The 22,568-nt window shown below is 35.3% G+C and overlaps 1 protein-coding gene across 4 annotated transcripts in view; it reads right to left on the bottom strand.

The window, feature by feature from the left end:
• RTKN2 (rhotekin 2) overlaps nt 1-22,568 on the bottom strand; it is a 484,906-nt gene that overhangs the window by 18,218 nt on the left and 444,120 nt on the right. For 3 of the 4 annotated variants that reach the window (XM_081104877.1, XM_081104876.1, XM_081104879.1), the window contains 5 exons: nt 21,674-21,791; nt 19,088-19,282; nt 11,000-11,094; nt 2,312-2,418; nt 1,263-1,394 (listed from right to left, as the gene is read on the bottom strand). In XM_081104877.1, coding sequence (XP_080961003.1) covers nt 1,263-1,394; nt 2,312-2,418; nt 11,000-11,094; nt 19,088-19,282; nt 21,674-21,791 — 647 coding nt within the window. The remainder of the gene's footprint in view (nt 1-1,262; nt 1,395-2,311; nt 2,419-10,999; nt 11,095-19,087; nt 19,283-21,673; nt 21,792-22,568) is intronic. The other variant, XM_081104878.1, reaches the window with a different exon arrangement.

The following is a 22,568-nucleotide window of genomic DNA, read 5'->3' as shown; positions in this document are numbered from 1 at the left end:
GAAGACTAATAAGGTGGAGGAAAGTGAATGCTGCTTAAACAAAACTAAAGGTTGGCAAATAATAAAAAATTATATCAAACTTCTAATAATAAAATTGTACTTTCATAAACCTAATTTTCTAAACCAAAAATAAATTCACTATGTTATTATATTGAGGTATATTATTTAATAGCATTACCAATCTTTCCAATACACAAAACAGACATATTAAGTGGACTTAATTATACAAGGATTTCCTTTAAGTGAAAAGCAGTGTAAGTTCCAAAAGCAGGGTAGAAACAGACCATATGTTATTATTGGAAAAGATCATAGAAATTAACTCAAGTCCTGATAAATTAGCAAACCAGTATCTACATATTTTTCAGGACATACCACTTCACATTTTCCTCCAAAAGAAAATTTAAAAACAAGTAAAATATGCAGAGTTAAAAGCTGGGATGGCTCATATTTTATCATATATTTCAATTCAACCACGCCAAAGGCAAGCAAATTAAAACAACTAGAAAGAATTAAGTAGTCTTTAGAAAGAAAAGCTGACATTCTGCTCTAGAAATGCCATTATACTATTCTCTAGAAGAATGTTAAAAAGGGGGGGGAGAGACCTCTAATAAACACTAAGATGATAGATGAAGATAAATTTAAGATAAGTCTGGCTTATTGTGGAAAGTTTTCCTATAGATTTATGGATAAAAATTTTGTTAGTAAATTTTAATCATTTTTGTATCAAACCTGTGTGTGTGTGTTTGATAGATTCTCTAGGTGGTGTAGTACTTCTTCTTAAATGCAATGTAAGCATTCATGTATTCTAAATTAACTGTCAGGCTTTCCTGTTCTGACAGAAGGCTGGACAACTGCCCATCAATCCCACTCCGAAATGTCTTTTTATGGATTCATTTAAATATTAACTAGAGAGAATATCACTGTAACATGAGCTAACAATTTATGTTTATATAATCTCTTAATTAAATAAATTCCTGGAAAATTTTAAAATCCTGTTAATGTGGAATTATATTCTCTGCTTTAAAACCTATTTACTGGTATAGATTTCCAATAACTATGCTTTTTAAGGAAATATACAGCAATTCCTTTACCAAATTAGCTCTATAATGGAAAGAAAAATAAGATTAATTCCCTTTATGAACTAACCGATTTTTAGCAGTACTTCCCTTTTCTTTATAAGATGGCAACAATGTAAACTGTATGGAAATGGACAAACTTCATTAAATGTTATATTTTTATTTTTAAAATAGCATTTTATTTACCTTGTTAATGGGCACTACCAAAGCTGGTTCCACTTTAGCTTCAATTTCTTCTGGAGTGTAAAAACAATAGAGTTTACCTCCTCTTAAAACACAATACAACCTTCTCCAACTAATCAGACCTTCTAACATTTGCTGGGGGAAAAAAAATCAAGAAAGAATCAACCTTAAAACATAATTCATCATCTTAACTCTAAATTCAACAAAATACTTAAATTATCAAAGTTAAATTAGTTTTTTAAAATTTTTAAATGTGATAGTTACCCATTAATTTACTATATAATGAGTTAACAGCCCATAACCAAGGAGTAGCTTAATATTAGAGAATAAAGGTCTGGAATTCTCAAAAGCATTAAATAAGCAAAATGGAGGTAATAATTACCACATAACATTTACACACATAAAATCATAAATCAATGAAGTTTTTAAAAAGCTCGTCTATTAAAAATGAGTACTAAGAATTCCACAGCAATTCATCGACTCAGGAAAGTTATAAAAATAACTTGGTATTCAAAATATAATTTTCCCTTACTGTTCTTAGAGCACTGGAAAATGTTGACGACCCTGTAAGAATGCAAATTTTCTTTCCTCTTAATGGAATCTTTTAGAAAACGCTATTGATTCATTGGAGCCCATAATTAATTATTTACTGAATATAAATAACTACGGTTATAAATAAATCAGGAGTAGATGGCACAGAGGCCGCTTTGGAAGCTCAGAGGCCTACACTGTGCCAAAAGCTGTCTGCCAGAAAGGCCTTATGAGAAAGGTGCTGAGCAGTCCTCATCCGTTTCCACAAGGAGTCCTCTGTTGCTGATTATCCTGTTACTGCAATTCATGAAGCTGAGGAACCTGGAGAGGTAGCTCCTTAGCCATCCAAATTGCATTAGACCCTCCCTGCCCATTCCCAGGTCTCCCCTCCCAATTCCTCGGACTACGTCAAATGAGAAAACTGTTGTTTTTAAAAGAAGACTCTAAAAATACTTCTCAATATTAGGATTAAGATCTAAATTGGAGCTATAATTACTGTAGAATAGTTGAAATCCTCTAACCTGCTGATTAAGAAATCCTGCAAATGCATCCTCAGCCATACAAGCTGGCTGGGCAACTAATCGGCAGCACATGTTGCCAAATAAGGGCAGCCAAAACGAAGATTCCTCTATTTAAAAAAGGAGGAAAAAGTCAAGTTACAAATATCTGTTTAAAGTCATTACACATATTCTTCTTTTTACAATATTTTTGGCTTAACATAAGAACATCCTACTCAAATACAAGTACCATCTTTAATGACAAAATCAAATAAGAGATGATATTAAGCTAATAGTTTATAGCATGCTATCACCTGGAATAGACAGGGAACTTTTAGTCTCTTGATCTCTTGTTTGATCTTAAAGTAATTAATCAGCAGAGGTAGTTCAGGGCATATAAGTAAACTCATTTAATACGAAAAAATCTAATAAAGTAATTTTTGTATGTCAAATTCTATTTTTTCTGGCTTTCATTATAATAATTACCAAAGTGATCCTCTGAATAAAATATTTCAGAGCACAACTTTAAGATAATAATTTAATGAACCTTTTTGCCTTTTCTCTCCCTCTCCCCCCACCCCCTGCCCGCCCGCCCTTACAATTCAGCTTTGAGCCATTAGGTGGAGTTCACCAAGTTGGGCATCTGTGCTGGGGTTGCGGGGTGGAGCTGTGGTGTGCCACAGCTGGGTGCCAGAGGACAGGGAGGCTGAGTAAGAGAGCTTCCTGGCACAAGCCTGAATGGGCTGAGGACGGAACACATGGAGCAGAGCCTAGAGGTCAAAGGAGATCTCTGCTCAGGGGATGCCCTGGTGTAGGGAGTCAGGCCTGAGTAGAGTGAGAAGGGTATCAGAATCTAAGTAGAGTAAGACAAGTGTGTATATTTGGGGGATGGCCCAGCTATGGGAGTCAGAGTCTGAAGAAGCAATCCACACATTCAATGACCAGAACAGCGTGTCAGAACTCAGTAAGAAGGGCATCCAAGCAGAGGGACAGCTGGGCATGGGTGTCAGAGTACAGGTGCTGAAAAGGGTGTCCACATGGGAAGAGGGTGAGAGCAACCAGGCATAGGGAGTTAAAGCCTGAGCGGGAGAGTGTCACATGGGCAAGGGGCTGCCCCAAGAAGAAGAAGTAAAGAAGATGGGGAAATGGTTGCTTTCAGGGAGACTGATGAAAGAAGAAAAAAACCTTAAAGATAATAGAAAACAGGTTTCTCACTGTGAGAGAAAGGACTTAAAATATGTGGAATAAACTCTCTGTGATGTTGGATTAGAATTGGATGTACTGGTGTGAAATGGTTTTCAACACATAGAGATTAAGAAATACATGGCAAAATATATATGCATGTATGTAGCTTTGTCCAGTGAGGGGAGCTAGGAAAAGCAACACTCTAATCGTGGTGAATATACCTAGAGCCCAGGTCATGTCTTCTAAATATTATGTCCATTAAAAAGAATCAGCATTCCTTGGAGAAATGGCTGATTCCAGGGCTGGGGCAGGGAAAGTACATGATGGGTCTGAAATATCTTATTATGCCATAAACCAAGGGAGTTCTTAGTAATGATGAAGACCTGTCAAAAAACACAAAAGCCATCTTTAATGTGCTCCCATTGGCCAAACTGGAGACAATTTGAACCTGAAAATAAACAATAATATTAACAGATTATGATGCATTGAACAAAACAGAGAAACCTGAGTCCATATTGCTATAAAAACATCAATGAATAAATTGAAAGTCCAATAAGAAATAACATACAGTGTTTCAATGTACCCCCCTTCTCACACACACAATATGTATTTATTACAAAAGGGGAAACAAAAAAGTAACTTTACAATAGAAAAGTTTGGTAGACACCACCTTAATTAAGCAATTAAAGTGAACATCATCAGTAACTGAATGAATCAAATTATATGCCACCTAATGGATGCATTGAACACAGCATCAGTTCTGTGATATTTCTGCCAAAAATGTATATCCAGAGTCTTATCCCAAGAAAACATCAGACATACAAACTGAAGGACCTTCTACAAAATAACTATGGCATGTAAAAGTGTTAAGGTTATAAAAGCCAAGGAAAGACTAAAGAACTGGTCCAGACTGAAAGAAACAAAGGAGGCATGATAATTAACGGCAGTTTGTGATTCTGTACTGGATCCTTTTGTCATAAGGAACATTACTGGGACAATAAGCAACACCTGGAGTCTGAGAATTAAATGGCAGTAATGTATTATTAATTTCCTGATCTGGGTGGTGCAGTGATATAGCCGGATGTCCTGTTAGTGGGAAATACATATTAACATATTTGGGGGTAATGGAGCACCATGTAAGCATCTTGCTCTCATATATTTTTTTGGGGGGGGGGTGTAAAAAGATCTTGACATTCAATTTGTAACTTTTCTATAAGTTTTGCAAATGATTAAAAAAAGTTCTTTCAAAAAACATTAAGATACCTCTTTAGTGTGTGTATAGGTAGGTATAAAGCCTTCAAATCTATATGGAAGGACAGCATTGCATGATTTATTCTGTTTATCAGGGTATAAATAAAAATCCAGCATATGGTGCCTTATCTACACAAAAATGATTTTTCAAGTTTTCACTGACCCCTATTGGTAGTACCTATAAAATAGCTAGTCATTGGCTTTTACTATTATTGCCCCAAATGTCTTAATAATTCTGGAAAAAAAATATTTTTGATAAAAATACAATTAATATATAGATGCAACGTAGCCAAAGTTTCATACATCAGTTAAATGAAATAAGAGACAAGCCTAAAATGATGAGTACAAAAAAAACAAGAGGTATTTTTATTAACTTACCTACTGAACATTCTATTATAGAATAGCACACAACGAATTGTCTGAGACTATTCAAATCTTTTTTATTAATACCTCATTAAAGATGCTATCTTTCAGAAATAAAGGGTTTAACCTGGGAAAAATAAATGCATAAATACAATACCGGAAATGGTCCCCAACTAAATAAATAAATAAATAAATTTATAAATAAATAAGAATCTTTTTTCCTAAAATAGGCAGGAAATAAAATAAAAACTCTATAATTGTATCTGAGTAACACATCTGAAATTAACTTTGTGATTTATGAATTTAAAGTTTAAAAGGAAATTTCTTTATATAAGTAATCCAAGATTCATTAATAATTAAACTTCTAAATATCTGTAAGCTACTTGTTTTTAAATTAGGAAGCACTTCCTAAAAAAGTAGAATCATAAATGATTATTAGGTTTCAGACCAGTTCATAAAGTTTGTTCAATCAGTAATGTACTGGACCCTAAATACCACATGTAACAATGTGTTTCTCTGATAGAATAAGTTCAGATTTCATGGGCCAACAAGAAGAATAATTTCTTCCTGACTGCAGTCCTTAAAAAGAGAGATTGGATGTAGAATCGTTGCGACATACCCTGCAATCGGGTTTCTTTTCGGCTCAGGAGCACTGTGGAATAAAATGTAGTCACAGCTTCTTTCTACATCAGACAAGAAATATGGCATCTTGCTAATCATTTAATCTATCTCAGTATCAATTTCTCATTAAAGAAATACTTCCAATCTTAAGTAGGAAAGTGGTGAAAATCAAATAAGATAATGTGTTAATGACATCTATCACTGTGTCTCACACATAATGGACGCTTCTCATAATTTCATATCTAGGGTAGTCTCACTCCCCAAACCATATCCTTTCCATTTCTCAATGCTGTCTCTCAGTCCTTACGCAACCATTTAATCAAAATACTTAATTCTTGTTTTCTAGCCAAGGGAGGTATTAGGACACAATATAATGAAACAGGAAGTGAGAGCAGTTTGACTTTTCATTACTAAAAGATTTTATCTAATTCATCTGTACTTTCAAATGGGGAACAAAATGGAGTTTAAAAATGACAGCAACAACAAAAACAATACACAGGCAAGAAAAAGAATCCAGATAACATCTCAGTACTATGTGAGTCAATCTGCACAATGTGGTTTCACAGTTTCACAAAAAGTATAAAAATTTCTTGATGACAAATATAAACCTCAAGATATCATTTTGGCTTTTCCCTTCAACTAGCAAGAATAAAGTTGAGTTATAAATTTCAAAAATCTTGTATTTCCTTTTAATTTTATAGTTTTGGAAGATATTAACATAACTTTAGGAAAACCCCACTATATTAACATACTTATATTCATGAAAAAAAATAGGTGGCTTTTTTTTCATTTTAATTATAAAATTTAATTTCAAGGTTTTAATTTAAACACAGTTCTAGGAATATCCCTATTACATAAAGAGCTAGGCATAGAGGTTATTGTTTCTTAAATTGTTTTCCAGGGGAACCCACAAGTTCCAAAGTCAGTAGTTTGGGTTTTAAGCATAGGTCTTCTCACAGTTTTTAATATGCTAATCTATTGTGTACCCACACAGTTCCCATGCTTATTTGCACATGAGCATTTTATTACAGAAGAATTTAGTAGTATCTTATAGAACATTGAAGACAATTGGGGAATTACTGCTAAAAGTGGTGCCTCCTTTATGAATTTTATTCCTTTCCACAACTTTTCAGATGATTTGGTTGAAAGAATGGGGCCTTTCAACATCAAGTCCATTACTCACATATTGGTAGTATTTTGAGTCTTTAGTTGCTTTAGCAGGAATCATGCCTGATCAGAAAGCATAGCAGAAAGAGCACAGCTTGTCCGGGGTTATTTAAAGTCTAGCTCAGCCACTTGCTAGCTGTATGATTTAGTATGTTATGGTCTCTAAACTGTACTTTCCTAATCTGTAAACTGTAAACGATAACAAAATAAGGAACTTGCGAAGGTCACAGAACTAGCCAGTGGTAGAAATAGAATATGAATCCGAGGCTGACAGCCACATTATTAACCACTTTATTGCAATGTTTCTTTATAAGAACAGCTCACAGTGACTAAGAATAAAAACTGCTTTAAAAGTACTTGTTTGCTTATTTATTTATTTCTGTTTATTGTGGTAAGAACATGTATCAGGAGATCAACCCTCTTAGATTTTTAAGTGTACAATGCAGCCCTGTTCACAGAAGGCACTGTGTTGTACAGCAGGTCTCTAGAACGTATTAATCTTGTGTAACTGAAACTTCATACCCCTTGACTAGCAACGCCCCATCCCTCCTCCCCCAGCCTCTAGTAACTGCCATGCTACCACCTCTGCTTCTATGAGTTTGACTATTTTAGATACCATATTCAGTGCAGTCACACAGTATTTGTCCTTCAATGACTGGCTATTTCAGTTATTACTAGAGGCTGGTGCACGAAATTCGTGCACAGGTAGGGTCCCTAAGTCTGGCCGGTGATCAGGGTCGATCAGGGCCTTCTGGCTGCCAGCTGGAGCCTCCCTTCCCCGGCTGCCGGACAGGGCCTTCCTCTGTTCCGCACCGCCCCCTGATGGTCAGCACACATCATAGCAAGCAATCGAACTCAGTTTCCCGGTAGAATTCCCAAGGGGACACTTTGCATATTAGGCTTTTATATATATAGATGTCCTCAAAGTTCACTCATGTTGTCACATACTGTAGAATCCCCTTCTTTTTGAAGGCTGAATAGTATACCATAGAGCAGTGTCTGGTACAACAAATTTCATTTGTCAAATTTTCTGATTAAGCTGATAATTTTAATACTATTGCAGACTTCAGGTTTTGAGTGACAGAAGGCTAGACAGTTCAGACCAATACTCCTACTGAAAACTACTGAAAATGCTGAATTAACTATAGTTTAAAAGTGTTTTCCCATACTAATATAAGAAATTACCAGTACAAATCAAATAAGTAAGAACCAGTGAGGTGAGTACAGAAGCTGTTTGTCCTGATTGCTTTTGCCAATCCCAGCAAATCTGAAATTATGATTTAATGATTCTGCATGATGAGGGAAGCAAAACAAATCTGCTTCCTGATTTCTGGACAACTGAAGCAATTTAATGCGAGATTTTCCTCATACTAAGTTAATATCCATAAGGAATCACCAATAGAATACTAGTAAGCCAGAAGCAAACCAACCTTGCTGCCCAGAATTCCCATTGCCTGGAGGTGGGGATGGGAGGGCACAGAGAAACTCAGACATGGTCTTTCCAAAAGCAGCATATATAGATTCTATACTATGTCATAGTGAAACTTAGAAAAACCAAAGACTAAGAGAAAATAGAAAGTTACCTTCACAGAAGTGACTCACTGACAAATGATTTTCAACAGCTAATAAAAGAAGCCATAAGATAGTGGAATTATGTCTATAACACCAAAAACAAAACAAAACAAAAAAACCCTTCACGTAAAAACAAAGAACCAAGAAATATGACACAAGGAGAACATACTAAAAGAAATTCTAAATTATCTTTCAAGCAGAAGGAAAATTATCCCAGATGTAAGGTTTAAAAGTAGTCCACAGAAACATGTAGTAGGCAAATCTAAATAAACATTAAGTGCATAAAACATCTCGTGAAATTTAAAATTCAAACATAATTAAAATATATAACAATAGCACACAAGTCAGAGAAATGGAGTTTAACTGTTCTAAAGTCTTTGAATTGTCCGAGGGAAAAGTAAAACTATCTTTTAATTTTACACTTTATAAGTCTCCTATATAATAAAGAGTTAATATGCAAATGGTTGTCATGCTGTCATGCCAAAATGGCTCAGACACTCAACACAGGGGAGAGAGAAATGGGGACCAGCCAGGCTGCGGCCCAGGAGAGGGACAAGCCACGCGCCCCACAGTCCTGGGTGCCAGCGGCTGTGCCTGCGGCCCAGGAGAGAGACAAGCCACGCGCCCCACAGTCCTGGGTGCCAGCGGCTGTGCCTGCGGCCAGAGGGACGGAAGCCTGGGTCCTGAGTGCCTGTGCCCGGCCGGAGGAGGGAATTCTAGGTCCCGGTTGTGGGGTGAGGCAGAGGTGATTAGGGGCGATCAGGCAGGCAGGCAGAGGGATTAGGGGCAATCAGGCAGGCGAGTGGTTAGGAGCCAGTGGTCCTGGATTCCGAGAGGTAGTCTGACGTCCCCTGAGGGGTCCCGGATTGGAGAGGGTGCAGGCCGGACTGAGGGACCCCAATTCATGCACGGGCCTCTACTTATTAATAATATTTCTAGAAGTAATTTCTAAAAGATGAGAAAAAGAATTATAGCTTCGCCCTAACCAGTTTGGCTCAGTGGATAGAGCGTCGGCCTGCGGACTGAAGGGTCCCGGGTTCGATTCCGGTCAAGGGCATGTACGTTGGTTGCAGGCACATCCCCAGTAGGAGGTGTGCAGGAGGCAACTGATCGATGTTTCTCTCTCATCGATGTTTCTAACTCTCTATCCCTCTCCCTTCCTCTCTGTAAAAAATCAATAAAATATATTTAAAAAAAAGAATTATAGCTTTAATTAGGCAAGGAAAAACTGAAATGATGAAACTATTGGTCCTTTAGAAGGCAAGACAGAAACAGAAAAAACACAGGATATGATGGCAGATTTAAACCCAAATATTTAATACTAGAGGCCCGGTGCACGAGATTAGTGCACTGAGCAGGTGTGTGTGTGTGTGTGTGTGTGTGTGTGTGTCTCCCTCAGCCCGGCCTATGCCCTCTCACAATTGGGGACCCCTCGGGGCAACAGGGAGCAGGCCTAAGCCAGCAGTCAGACATCTCTCTTGCAGTCTGGGGCTCTCACAGTCCAGGACCCCTTGCTCATTACTGCCCACCTGCAGCAGAGGCAGGAGAGGCTCCTGCCACCGCCGCTGTGCTCGCCAGCTGTGAACCCAGCTTCTGGCTGAGCGGCACTCCCCCGTGGGAGCAGACTGACCACCACGGAGCAGCTCCTGCATTGAGTGTCTGCCCCCTGGTGGTCAGTGCACGTCATAGTGACTGGTCATTCCACCATTCAGTCTATTAGCATATGAGCCTTTTATTATATAGGATAATGTGGATTATAGACTAATTAGTATTAGAAGCAAAATGACTAAATGCTCCAGTAAAAAAAATACCCATAAATATTGTCAAATTGGATAAAAATTAAAATCTAATATATAATCCTGCTAGAAGAAGCATTCTAAAACATAAAAATAGGTACAGTTTGAGGCAAAAGAATGGAATAAAATACACAATTAAAGATTGTGTGAATCAAATATCAAAGGCTCAAATTATATAAAGCAAAAATAGACATAACTAAGAGAACTAGAAAATCCACAATCATAGTAGATTGTATTATACCTCTCACAATAGTATATAACATGTAAACTATAATAATTACTTCTACATATTGCTACATATTTCTTTTGGATAAACTACAACTACCAATATCATCCAGAGAGAAAAGGGTTAAGATTAATTTAGCCCTACCTTTTCTTATATCCTCTGCTATCAACAGAAGGGTTGGCTTCCTCAATTTCAAATTTAAAAATAAGATAGGTCTTATTGCCAACTAGAAGGTGGTGAAGTCATCAATTTCAAGTCAAAGACAAGGATTCAGAATATACAAAATATTTCTGTTCTGTAAGCTAGCCTCACAAACAAATCTCTGGCAAATAGCATGGAGAGAGGAAAATAAACTGTTCACTTTTGGGGAAAAGGGATGGACATATTTGGAAAACCCACAGAATCACTCATGCCTACATTATTTAAGCCAATATCCACTCCAGGAGAACATCTTAAAATTAGAAGTTATTACTCTCACCACATATATATCAACATAACATATGTAATAAGTAAAATATAGACTGTACTTACCATTTCCATTAATAGACAGATTATGGGTCTTGAAATTGTCCTCAGCATTTTCCAAGGTCAGTGTAGTATGAGCAAGCAAATTATATTTTGCACCACTGAAAGCAAGGAGGAGACACGTTTTCAGTACTCTAGTATAATTCCTACTGCATAAAATATTTAGATGTTCAAAAACAACAAAAAATAAACCTGACAAAAATTGGACAAAGGACTTGAACAGACATTTCTCTAAAAAGAGATATGATGGCCAATAAAGACATGAAAAGATGCTCAAGACCACTAGTGATCAGGAAAATGCAAACCAAAACTTCAATGAGATAACACTTCAAAGCCACTAGGATAGCTATTGCTAAAAAAATAACAACAAAGAAAAATAGAAAATAACAAATGTTGGCCAGAATGTAGACAAACTGGAACCTTTCTACAGTGGTGATGGTAATATAACATGGTGTAACCATTATGGAAGACAGTATCATGGTTCCTCAAGAAACATATAATTACCATATAATTTAACAATTCTACTTGTGGTATATACCCCAAAGAACTGAAAGTAGAGACTCCAATAGATATATGTAAACTCATGAAAAAGCAGCCAAACAGTGGAAGAAGTCCAAGTGTCCATTCAAGGGTGAATGGACAAACAAATGTATATACATGCAATAGAAAATTATTCGGCCTTAAAAAGGAAGACAACTTTAACACAGACTACAGCATGGATGAAATGCAAAGACATTATGTTAAGTGAAATAAATCAGTCACGAAGGACAAATACTGTATGATTCCACTTATATGAGGTAGCTAGAAAAGTCAAATTCAGAGGCAGAAAGTAGATTTCCAGGGGCTGAGTGGAGGGAGAAGCAGGGTGCTATTGTTTAATGGTACAGAGTTTTAGTTTAGGAAAATAAATAAGTTCTGGAGATGAATGGTGGTGATGGTTGCACAACATTGTGTATATACTTAATGCCATTGATTTATATACTTAAAAATGGTTAAAATTGTACATTTTATTTTATGTATTTTTACCAAAATGAAAAAAACACACATTCAGATGTTATGAATGACAGGCTAATGTTAACATAAATGATTAATCCTCTTTACCTCTTTATGCTATTTTATCATAAGAAAACCTGAAAATTATTTGGTTTACTTTACAAATGTTTCTTCAGAAGGATCTCTATTCATTCAAAAATATTAACTGAACACTGAATATTTGCCAAATCTTATGTAAGGTGACAATAAACAAGACTCAATATTATATTCTGATGCAGAAGGGGGGGGGCAAGTAGAAGGATAAATCAAATATTGGCATTTGAAAGCTATAATGCAACTCTTTTTTGTTTTTTGAAAGAAACAAAAAGGTAAGAGAATACTGAGGAGCTATTCTAGATAGGGGAATTTGGAAAGGATTCTCTGAAGAGCTAACAGTTATGAATAAAAGGATGAAGACAAGCAAAGAATGCAGAAAAGCATTTTAAGCAGAGAGAACAGCATGCACAAAGAGAGGCTGAAAAAACATGAGTGTAGCTGAAGCATAGTGAGCAGGTGGCAAACATGGTACAACACAGGGTTAGAACTACAAGCAGGGATTAGCTCACCTAAGGCTGTGAGCCTTGGAAGAATGGTGGGTTTAATTCCAAGTGTAATGGGAAGTCATTGGAGAAGGTTAATAAGAAGGGTAGTGATGGAATCTGATTCATATTTATTTCTTGGGGAAGGAATAAATCTCCTTCTGGTTTATCAACTTTAAAGATTTGGAATTTTTATCTATAGTATCAGGAAATGAGGGATTTCATTACAAATCCTATTTTTTCTTATGTTAAAGTAGCGCTACTGCCAAGGCATCTGAAATTTTTGATGATACATTTCATATCCTGACACTCTGTGATGATAAAAAATGAATTTTTGCTTCAAATAATTGTATTTTCTGTGCTAGCAATTTAAATTTAAGACTTTCATGACTTTTTAATTTTCCAAAATAAAACATTCAAAACATTAAGGAGCATGTTGTTAAAAAGAAAAAGAGGACAGGTAGATGGACAGACAGAAATATAGATGAACTTTGGAGAAAAAGAGAGAAGTCTGAAGGAAATTTTTATTAATTGGGCCAGGTTATATGTTTCATAAGCCTTCTTTGTCTCTTACTCAATCTTTAATAAAATATTGCAAAGAAAAATTTGTATACATGTAGTAAGTATGCAATGCATGTGCTTCGTTAGTAAATAATGCTATACCCCACAGAATGTTACTCACTTTGAGAACACCTCGTTTTTTTGTTTTTCCAATTATATTGAGAAATAACTGACATACATTGCTGCATAAAGCATACAGCATGATAAGTTAGTTTATCTTGATCTTAATATGCAACCACATTATCATTTTTCCCACTTAAAACAATGGGAAATAGACTCCCCGTTAGCATAGTACAGAATATGCTATTTTCAGGAAAGAGGTTATTGACAATAGGTGGATAACTGCTGCAAGAGAGTATGCCAGGTGTGTGTGACAAGAGGCTAGTGTGTGGAGTACAGTGAGGGAGAGGGAGGAGATGTCCAAAGGTAAGTGGGAGACAGACACTGTACACTACAGTGCCTTGTAGGGCATGATGAGAACACTGGATTTTATTCTGAGTGAAATGGAAAGCAAATGGTAGGTTTTGAGCTATGTGCTATCATCTGACTTGTATATTTGATCCCTCTGGCTGCAGTATGGAGAACAGACCACAAAGGCCAAGAGAGTGAAAATAGAGATGCCAACTAGAAAGCTACTGCAATTGACCAGTCAAGAGCTGATGCAGGTCTGGAGTAGGGTGGTGAGAAATGGTAAGATTCTTGATATATTCTTAAAGTTCATGCAATGTGGACATCTGGTGAATGCAAAAGAAAGTAAATAGTCAAGGACAACTCCAAGGCTTTTGGCCTGAGCAACTAGAAAAATGGAAATGAGGGTGACTATGAGAAGAATAGACATGGGAAGTACAAATTTAGTTTTGTATAAGTTAAGTTTGAGATTTTTTTTTTTAGATACCTATTTGGTATAAAGGGTAGGCAGCTGGATATGTGACTCTGAAGTTAGGAAAGGTAAACATACTGGAGAATTAAATTGGGAAGTTACCAGTATATAGATAAAATTTAACGAAAATAAGTTAAATATTTAAGTCCAAGGTTTGGTGGTGTTTTTTTTTAAGTCTCTTTTTTTAAGTCAGTGCATCTTTTTTTCAAGTAAATAATTATTCTCAATTTTACCAGTTTTCACAAAATGATTGTTTAAAATGATGTATATTTATTTGCACATTGAAAAAGAATATACTAAATACTTCTTAAAGAAGCATAAAGTAAGTTAATTCAGCTATTTAGAGGCACTGGGAAAATCTAGCTCAAGGAATTTCAATGAGCTAAATTCCACAAATAAAATGAATAAATGAAATCACATGAGGGAGCAAGCTAAAAATTACCAAAAATGTTCACTGTCTTCTTTTAGATCAAACAATACTTTCTGATGATATTTCAAGTTACTTCATTTTTAAACCATGACTAATTACAATGGTAATGCTTCCAAAACCAACAATGATCTCACTTTTAAAACATTCTTGTCAGGATAACATTTTCTTACTAAAACATTACACTCATTCATTTTAGCCAATCCTAATATTGAGTTCCCCAAAGTTTAATCAGCTATATTTTTAAATCAAATAGGCCAATTGTTATAAGATTGAGGGGGTATCCAAAAATGTTATAAAAAAATAAATCACTACTTTAAACGGTAGTCTGAAAAAAATGCACTTTTTTCAGGAAGAACAGCTATATTTGATCAATGTCATATTTCCAGAGAAAATATATGTTGCCCAAATTTGATCTTTTGTGCTCATTTTGGCTGAAAATTAAAAGCTATACTAGGAATGTTTGCAGTGATCTTGAACTAGATCACTTTTGGTGTGGCTCATTGATTAGAGTGTCAGCCCACACACTGAAGGGTCTTGGGTTTGATTCCTGATCAAGGGCACCTACCTGGGCTGCAGGTGCGCTCCCCACCCCCTGGTTGATGTGTCTCTGTCTCTCTTTCCCCCTCCCTCCATCCCTTTGACTCTCTATGAAAAGCAATGGAAAAAATATCCTCTGGTGAGGATTAACAAAAAAATTAAAATAAAATGAAATTGATCTCCTATGCATTCTGATTACTAATGAGATTCTCAACCTCTGATGGTGCTGAAGTGGTCAGTTGAGGAAGTATTAGGTGGGTGTAGCCCTGGGCCATGAGTTTAACCTCCTGTACTCTGGATTCACACCAGAAGTGCAATAGGATGCTGAAATTAGAAGAATATGATTTGGTGAAATGTGGTAAAAGGTTTTATTCTATCTTTTGACCAACTTTAATGGTGTAAATAAACATATGGCATGCAAGTTTCATAAAGACAATTACTGTTTGGATTCAGGTATAAAACAAGTGGAATGACAAATCTAAGTAGAAGAAACGCTTCAAAACAAATATGACAATTCCAACTAAAAAGCACTTTACCAAATAATTTTATTTTCAAAAATACCTCTAGGTTTAGAAGAGGAATATAGTTTAAATACAAGTTCTAACATTACTGAGATTATCTTCTATGAAATTATAAACAATGATTTTAAATTTTAAAATATCTGTCTATATTTTTTATTCCTATGTCAAGTTTCTAACTGCAATGCTTCAGCATGAGTTTGAAAAAATAGTTCAGAAAAAGCACTGCTCTCAGAACAGTAAAAAGAGTAACAATAATGGTAAGAGCTACATTTATTAAATGCTTACCAAGTACCAAGTTCATAAATTATCTTTTGGAATCTCATAATGATCCTGTGGAGTTAGGTATAATTACATTATTATCTTTATTCCCATTTACAAAGGGATTACAGATGGGTAAATTAAAGCACCTTTCAGCAAATACTTGACATAATCTTAACCTAGAAGATTTTTCAAATGGCCTTAATTCTAAAGGAAGAAAATTTAAGGGCCCCTTTCTTCTTTATTAATGATATTTATAATAGGAAAGACTTACATCTTCTATGACTATTTTTGTGTGGATGGGACCTAGTTATGGGTTATGAAATCAATTTAATAATTCATAAACAGCATTTTTTTTAAAACTGAAAATAACTAGAATTAAAAAGTCTGATCATTATAATATAAATAGCATTTATATATAACATATATAATATAAATAGCATTTATAAGTATTGCTTCATGAAATCTGCTTATGTAGCTGTGTATGTACTCAGTCATAATGTAAAATGTATTTCTTACCATGGGTCTCAAACAAAATTGACTGAAAGCCACAATACTAGATAGAGTCCCAAGGCATTTTTCACATGAAATATAGCTGACATGAAAAGTTATTTAATTACATTCTGATGATTGATATTTACAGGATCTATACTTAAAATATTTGGGTTTTTTTTTGTAATTATAGGAAAATTATTGGCATGCTGAAGAGCCAACTCTACTAAAACATGCAAAGAAATTCTAGGAATGCAGCCCGATCAACAGTTTTCCCAAGAAACATAAACACAAAGTGATTTGTGAAGCAACAAACACAGTGTTTAAAGAAAGTATCTGAAAGAAACCAGGGCTCCTTGAAGAAATGGTTATTCCAGGTCTGGGCAGAAAAATACAAGATGAACGTGGAACATCTTGTGTCATAAAGCAAAGAAGCTATTAGAAATTAGGTTGGGTCAAAACGACGCAGAAATCAGCTTAAAAGCTTCCCATAGGTCACATATGGGACAATTAGGCTTCAAAGAGAGTAATACCTATAATAGATTGACACACAAATATATGAAAATTCAAGAGTTCAAATAAAAGATAACATTGATCACCTCCATATCAACTTACTACTCTAAAATTAGGTAAATAAAAGAAACAAGTATTTTTCCTGCCTTTCCTTCATCAGTTTTTTGCATTTATATCCAGAGAGTTCACGAAGGGAAGTTCTTTGAAAGAATTCCAGGTTAAAAAAAAAAAAGTAGGACAAATGTAGAAAGTCACCAAATTATAATCCCTAGTGAAATAATGAATGATCAATAATGGCTGCTAAAATATTAGATAAAAGATTGATAGGGAACTTCATAATAGATAAATCAGGCTGGCAACATCTGAACCCACTGATCAATTTTAACATGACTAAAAGTGAGACAAGGCTTCCTAATGGGAGATAGTAGGAAGTACATATAATCAATATGAAGTATTATTGCCCTAAAAGAGAACCCGAACCTAATCAGTTCTCTAGATCTACTACTTATTAGTTGTAGGAAATGCATGGGATAGAAAAAGATGTTTTAAAAAAAATCCACAAATGTGTAATTAACTAAATGCAAAATATGAGAAATTCTACAAGATCTGGTTTCTTCAATAAATAATAGCAAGAAAAAAATAGATGGGAAATTGTTAAAGATTAAACGAAACTTAAAAGACTCACTGTAATGCAGCGTTATAAACTTCGTTAGGATTCTGATTTGCACAAACAAATCATAAAAGGACTTTTATAAAATTGCGGCAATTTGAATACAGACTAGATATCAGATGGCATTAAGGACTTATTTTTTATTTTGTTAAGTGTGATAATGGTAATGTGACTTTGTGATAAAGATAATATATTTTTTAAAATCTCTAAGAATAAAGCATGACATAAAAAACTAATTAGCAGACTGATATGTAACAAATACTTTGACGTATAGTCCGTTTTCAAGAAAAACATTTCAGCCCTGGCTGCTGGTGTGGCTCACTTGGTTGGGGAACCAAAATGTTGCTGTCTCTATCCGATAGGGTCTATGCAGGGGGCCAACCATGATGTTTCTCTCCCCCTTCCTTTGCTCTCTTCTAAAAATCAATTAAATGTATATATATAAAACCCTACTATGCAAGTAGACCAAATGGCAGAATCACGGAACAACTGGTCACTATGTCATGCGCTGACCACCGGGTCACGTGCAGAACATGGTGGGCATTGGAAGCAGGCGGCAGAGTGCGGAACATGGCGGGTACCAGCCACAGCGGGATGGTGCAGCAGGTGAGCAGGGGCACCAGACCAAGGCAGGGCACCAGTCACTGTCATGGGGCGAGCCCCTGGTGGTTACTGAAAATTCTTTGCTCCCGCATGCCGCGGTCCCACGAGGCGCTTGCACCTGCTGCTGGCGCAGGCCCTGCTCACACCTGCTGCTGGCACCCGATTGCCCCTCAGGGCTTCTTCACCTCCCCCTGCTCCTGAGGGGCAATTGGGGCAGTAGCCACCGCTTGCACCTGCTGACAGTGCCGGCCCCACTTGTACCCGCTGCTGGCACCGGCCCCAATCGCTGCGCCATCAGTGGGTGAGAGCGGGGCCAGTGCTGTCAGCACATGGGAGTGGCGGTAGGGGGAATGGGGCTGCCGGCAGACAGGGGATGGGGGTAAGTGGGGGCCGCAGCTGGAGGGGCTGGGTGGGAGCACCGAGGATGGACCAAGACCCTCCCCTGTGCCCACCATAGTCTTGCAGCCCACAATTCCTTTCAAAGGTGCACTGGGCCCCTAATAGTAGTATATATATAAAATGTTTGTTGTTGTTAATCCTCACCCAAGGATATTTTTCCATTGATTTTTAGAGAGAGTGGAAGGGAAGGGGAGAGACAGAGAGAAACATTAATGTGAGAGAGAGACACCGATGAGTTGCCTCCCATATGCCCGACCAGGACCCGGGATGGAGCCTGCAACTAACGTACATGTGCCCTTGTCTGGAACCGAACCTGGGACCCTTCAGTCTGTGGGCTGATGCTCTATCCACTGAGCAAAACTGGCTAGGGCAATAAAAATATATGTGTGGTTGTTTTTTTTTTAAAGAAAAACATTTTATCTTTCTGGTAGATACTGGAATTCCAAATCACTAAAAATACACTGTCACCCAAATTTCTACTTTCAAAGTAAGTCATTAAGGCTATCTCAGCGGGGTATATGTCTGACAGCTAAATTTTGTTCTGCTTCAGGATGTTTTTCCCATTTAAAATGTAAACATAGACTCCACACACAATACTTTAAAATGTCACTAATATATAAATATACTATGTCACTATAAATATTGTATTAGAAACTTACGAAATAGCAGAACCGAAGGACAAACACGTTTCATGATCTTCTTGAAGCACTGAATGCATTTTCTTCCCTGTAGCTTTACTTATAGATGTCTTCAGTTTCTTAGCTAATTTTTTGGGTGTGTTAGTTATAGAAGATTCTTCTGTACAGCAACTATATACTTCCACCTTTATCTGAAAGTCTGGCCTTGCTTCATTACTAAAAACAATAGTATTCCTGTTAGGAATTTAACTCAGAAAATAAAATTATAACATCCTTTGATGTTTTCATACATTTAAAATCAGCATATAGGTTTATGTTCATATATGTTAATGATTCAGAATCTTCCAGTGTATATTTAGTATCTAAATGACCTCAAAGAATCACTGAAACTTCCAGAGCTACCAGCTTCTAAAGTAGGTCAACCTTAACTCAATTTAACCGGTATATCCATGCATATTACTTAAAGAAAAAGAATAAAATGTTCTGGTCATTTTGTTGCCAATGCTATCTCTTCTTATCATTCTTTTTAACTGCTATTTTTAAGGTATTTACATTATACATGTGATTTCCTGAAATGACTGTTCCCCCAGAAAAAAAATGTTTGAAAACAAAAAAGGAGAAACAAAGGTTTCTTCTGCTAAAACCTTTAGTTTTTATTTCTTTTTTCACAGTACAGTCCACTCACCACATGCTGCTACCTCCCCCCTGAAACCCATTCTGCCTCTGTGCCTAATAACTCTAAAATAATACTTCAATATTTGATTATATAGGGGAAAACAAACAAAAAATGATGTAAAGAGATAGACTCAAGGCATAAATTCCTTGAGGGCAAGTGCTGTCTTAATTTCTGTATTCTTAACCTAGCATAAAAGGTACTCAAATATTTAGTATACCAATATGCAGGAATTCTGCAATTTTAGCAAACACTGAGATTGGCTTTGCCCTTTGTCAGACACAATCAACTACCTTTCCCTTAAAAGACTGAGGTGGTACTGACAATCAAACATGCTTAAAACTGCCGAAGAGGCCCATCAAGTACATGTTGCCTGTAGATGATCCATCAGCCTCAGAGATTTTTAAAATACAGCCTTTTTAAGATTTAAATGGCCAATTTAGAGTTTGCATAAATCCAAGGAATAATTTCCAGATATTTTTAAAGTTTATTATTTGGCAACTGTTAAACATACAGTATTCCTGGTAATGACTAACAAATGTCAATATTTAGAGGAAAACCAGAGACTCATAAATATTGAACACTTATTAAAAACAATCATAACAAAAAACACATTTTTAAACATTTAGAACATTTGACTGCTATTATTTTTAGAACAATTTAAAATATTTACAGAATTTTTTAAAAAGTATAAATCATATGTTGTCTTCCCAAGTAACTTAGATTGTTCTTTCCCAGAAAAAAATTATGATTTTTGTCTTTGTGGTAAAACAAACAATAGCAAAGTGATGTGAAGAAAAGAGCCCATAACAGGATGACCTTGACCGAAAAAAATGCAATAATTGATAAGGGAAATAAATGTATTTAGGTAACTAAGAAAAATTATTTTTTTAGTCTCAATTATGAAAGCACTTGGTGATACTTTGGAGATCCTAAATAAGTTGTTTGGTTCAATAAACCTTGTAAAAAAGCCTGTGGTACTGCTAATAACTCAGAACAATGCATTTTATTCTTCTGTGCTACACAATTATGGGACACTGGACAGAAGCCACAAAACATGGTTTGCAATAGTTTTTTTTTTTATGTTATGTTATGTGAGTGGCAAAACTTGTACTCTCAAATCTCAACTGTATACCTCCATAGCTGAAAGTGGCAAAAACTATGTATACTGATTTTATTTTAAGAGTTAAATAGCTACTAATATTTACATATTAAGATAGTATCTTTGAAATCCTGAAATACAAATCACATGCTGATTTAGGCCCACAGAACGTCAGAAAGGGTCCAGGAAAGACCTATGATAGTTAAAAATGGTATCTATGGCTACCTAAGGAGTTCTTCCTGGTGCTGTATTATGACCACAATAAAATGAGCCTATAAAAGAGCAGAAGCAATAAAAACAGCCCTGAGGATCACCCATTTTTTACTGTTTTGGAGTACATGAAAGAAGTCCACCATAAGAAAAAGAACATCTCAAATTTTACTAAAGTGCTTTTCCTCTGATACATATTTCAGGACCATCTCATAAAGAAAATTGCAATACTATTTTAGTATTTTTATAACTAAATCTCCTATATGAGACATAAGAACCTGTTTTATGCCCAAATTCATTTTAAATAAAGAATTGTTATGAGATTCCCTTGTATTCATAACTTAGTTAATAAACTATAAACATTTGTAAAAATTAATAAAAATTAATAATATCCAATGTCAAAATATTTCTACTAATATTACATGATTTCCATTTTATTTTAAATTGGAAAATTTCAAATGCAGAAATGGGCTTCTTTTGAATAAAGTAATTTTTAAAATAAATTTAAACACTTAAAGATCTAATGCTACAAAAATAACCCAAAGACCCAATATTATACCCTCCTTTAAAAAAAGCAGAATTTTAGATTACTTTTATTCTCCAAAGATAAAGAAGTACTTACAATATGGTTACATTTTCAAAACATATATCTGTGATTGTTTTATCGACAATCACCATGTCAGTATCAAAAACTTCAGCTCCCATTTTGAATAAACAAAAAATGGCATAGCGCTGTGATTCTAGACAGAAAAAACAAAACCATTTAAAGCCATGATCCATGTGACAAATCATGCCTATAATATGTTCAAACCTACTTGAAAACAAAAAATATTAGCTTAAATATTGGTTAATAGATTCTTATTTCTGTACATTGTAATCCTTAACTTTTTTATAGTGACTGTTCTGTCCGTATATATTAATATTTTATTCAATTAAAACAATTAAACTATGGAATGTAAAAAATAAAGTTAAAAATATAAGCCTCTTGACAGCCTAAAACAATCACCAAACTCATAAATTTTATCCCTGGAAAACCATTTAAGCTTTAATTAATAGCAACTTTATTATTATGTATATGTTATTATTACCTTTGTCATTTTGGTTTCCAACTCTATTTAAAAAAAAAAAATGTTTTCTATTATAGAAGGTTAAGAGCAGGCACGTTAACAACAGCAAAACATTTTCCACCAAACAGCAAGGGAGGAAACCACAAAAACAATAAAAAGTAGACATGTGAACACAAAAAACATTGCTGCTGGGCCTTTTAATTTGGTGATGTTTTTAAAAAATATTAGGTGATTAAAGGGCTTAGTCCTCATTATTGAGAAAATGTAGCTCTTCAGAAAAACTTATTTTCTGTAGTAATCAGAAAGATGTACTTAATCCCCACATGTATTCTTTTGGAAAGTAAATTACATTTCTTAATTGAATAACAAATATACTAACCTGATTTTGGATTCTCCATATAAAACTAATTATGCTCAATATGGTTCAGTTTTTAAATATGAGAAACAAAG

Source organism: Myotis nattereri, assembly GCF_964212035.1.
Source record: "Myotis nattereri genome assembly, chromosome: 13".
Lineage (NCBI taxonomy): Eukaryota > Metazoa > Chordata > Mammalia > Chiroptera > Vespertilionidae > Myotis > Myotis nattereri.
This window is presented reverse-complemented; position numbering and strand designations above follow the sequence as displayed.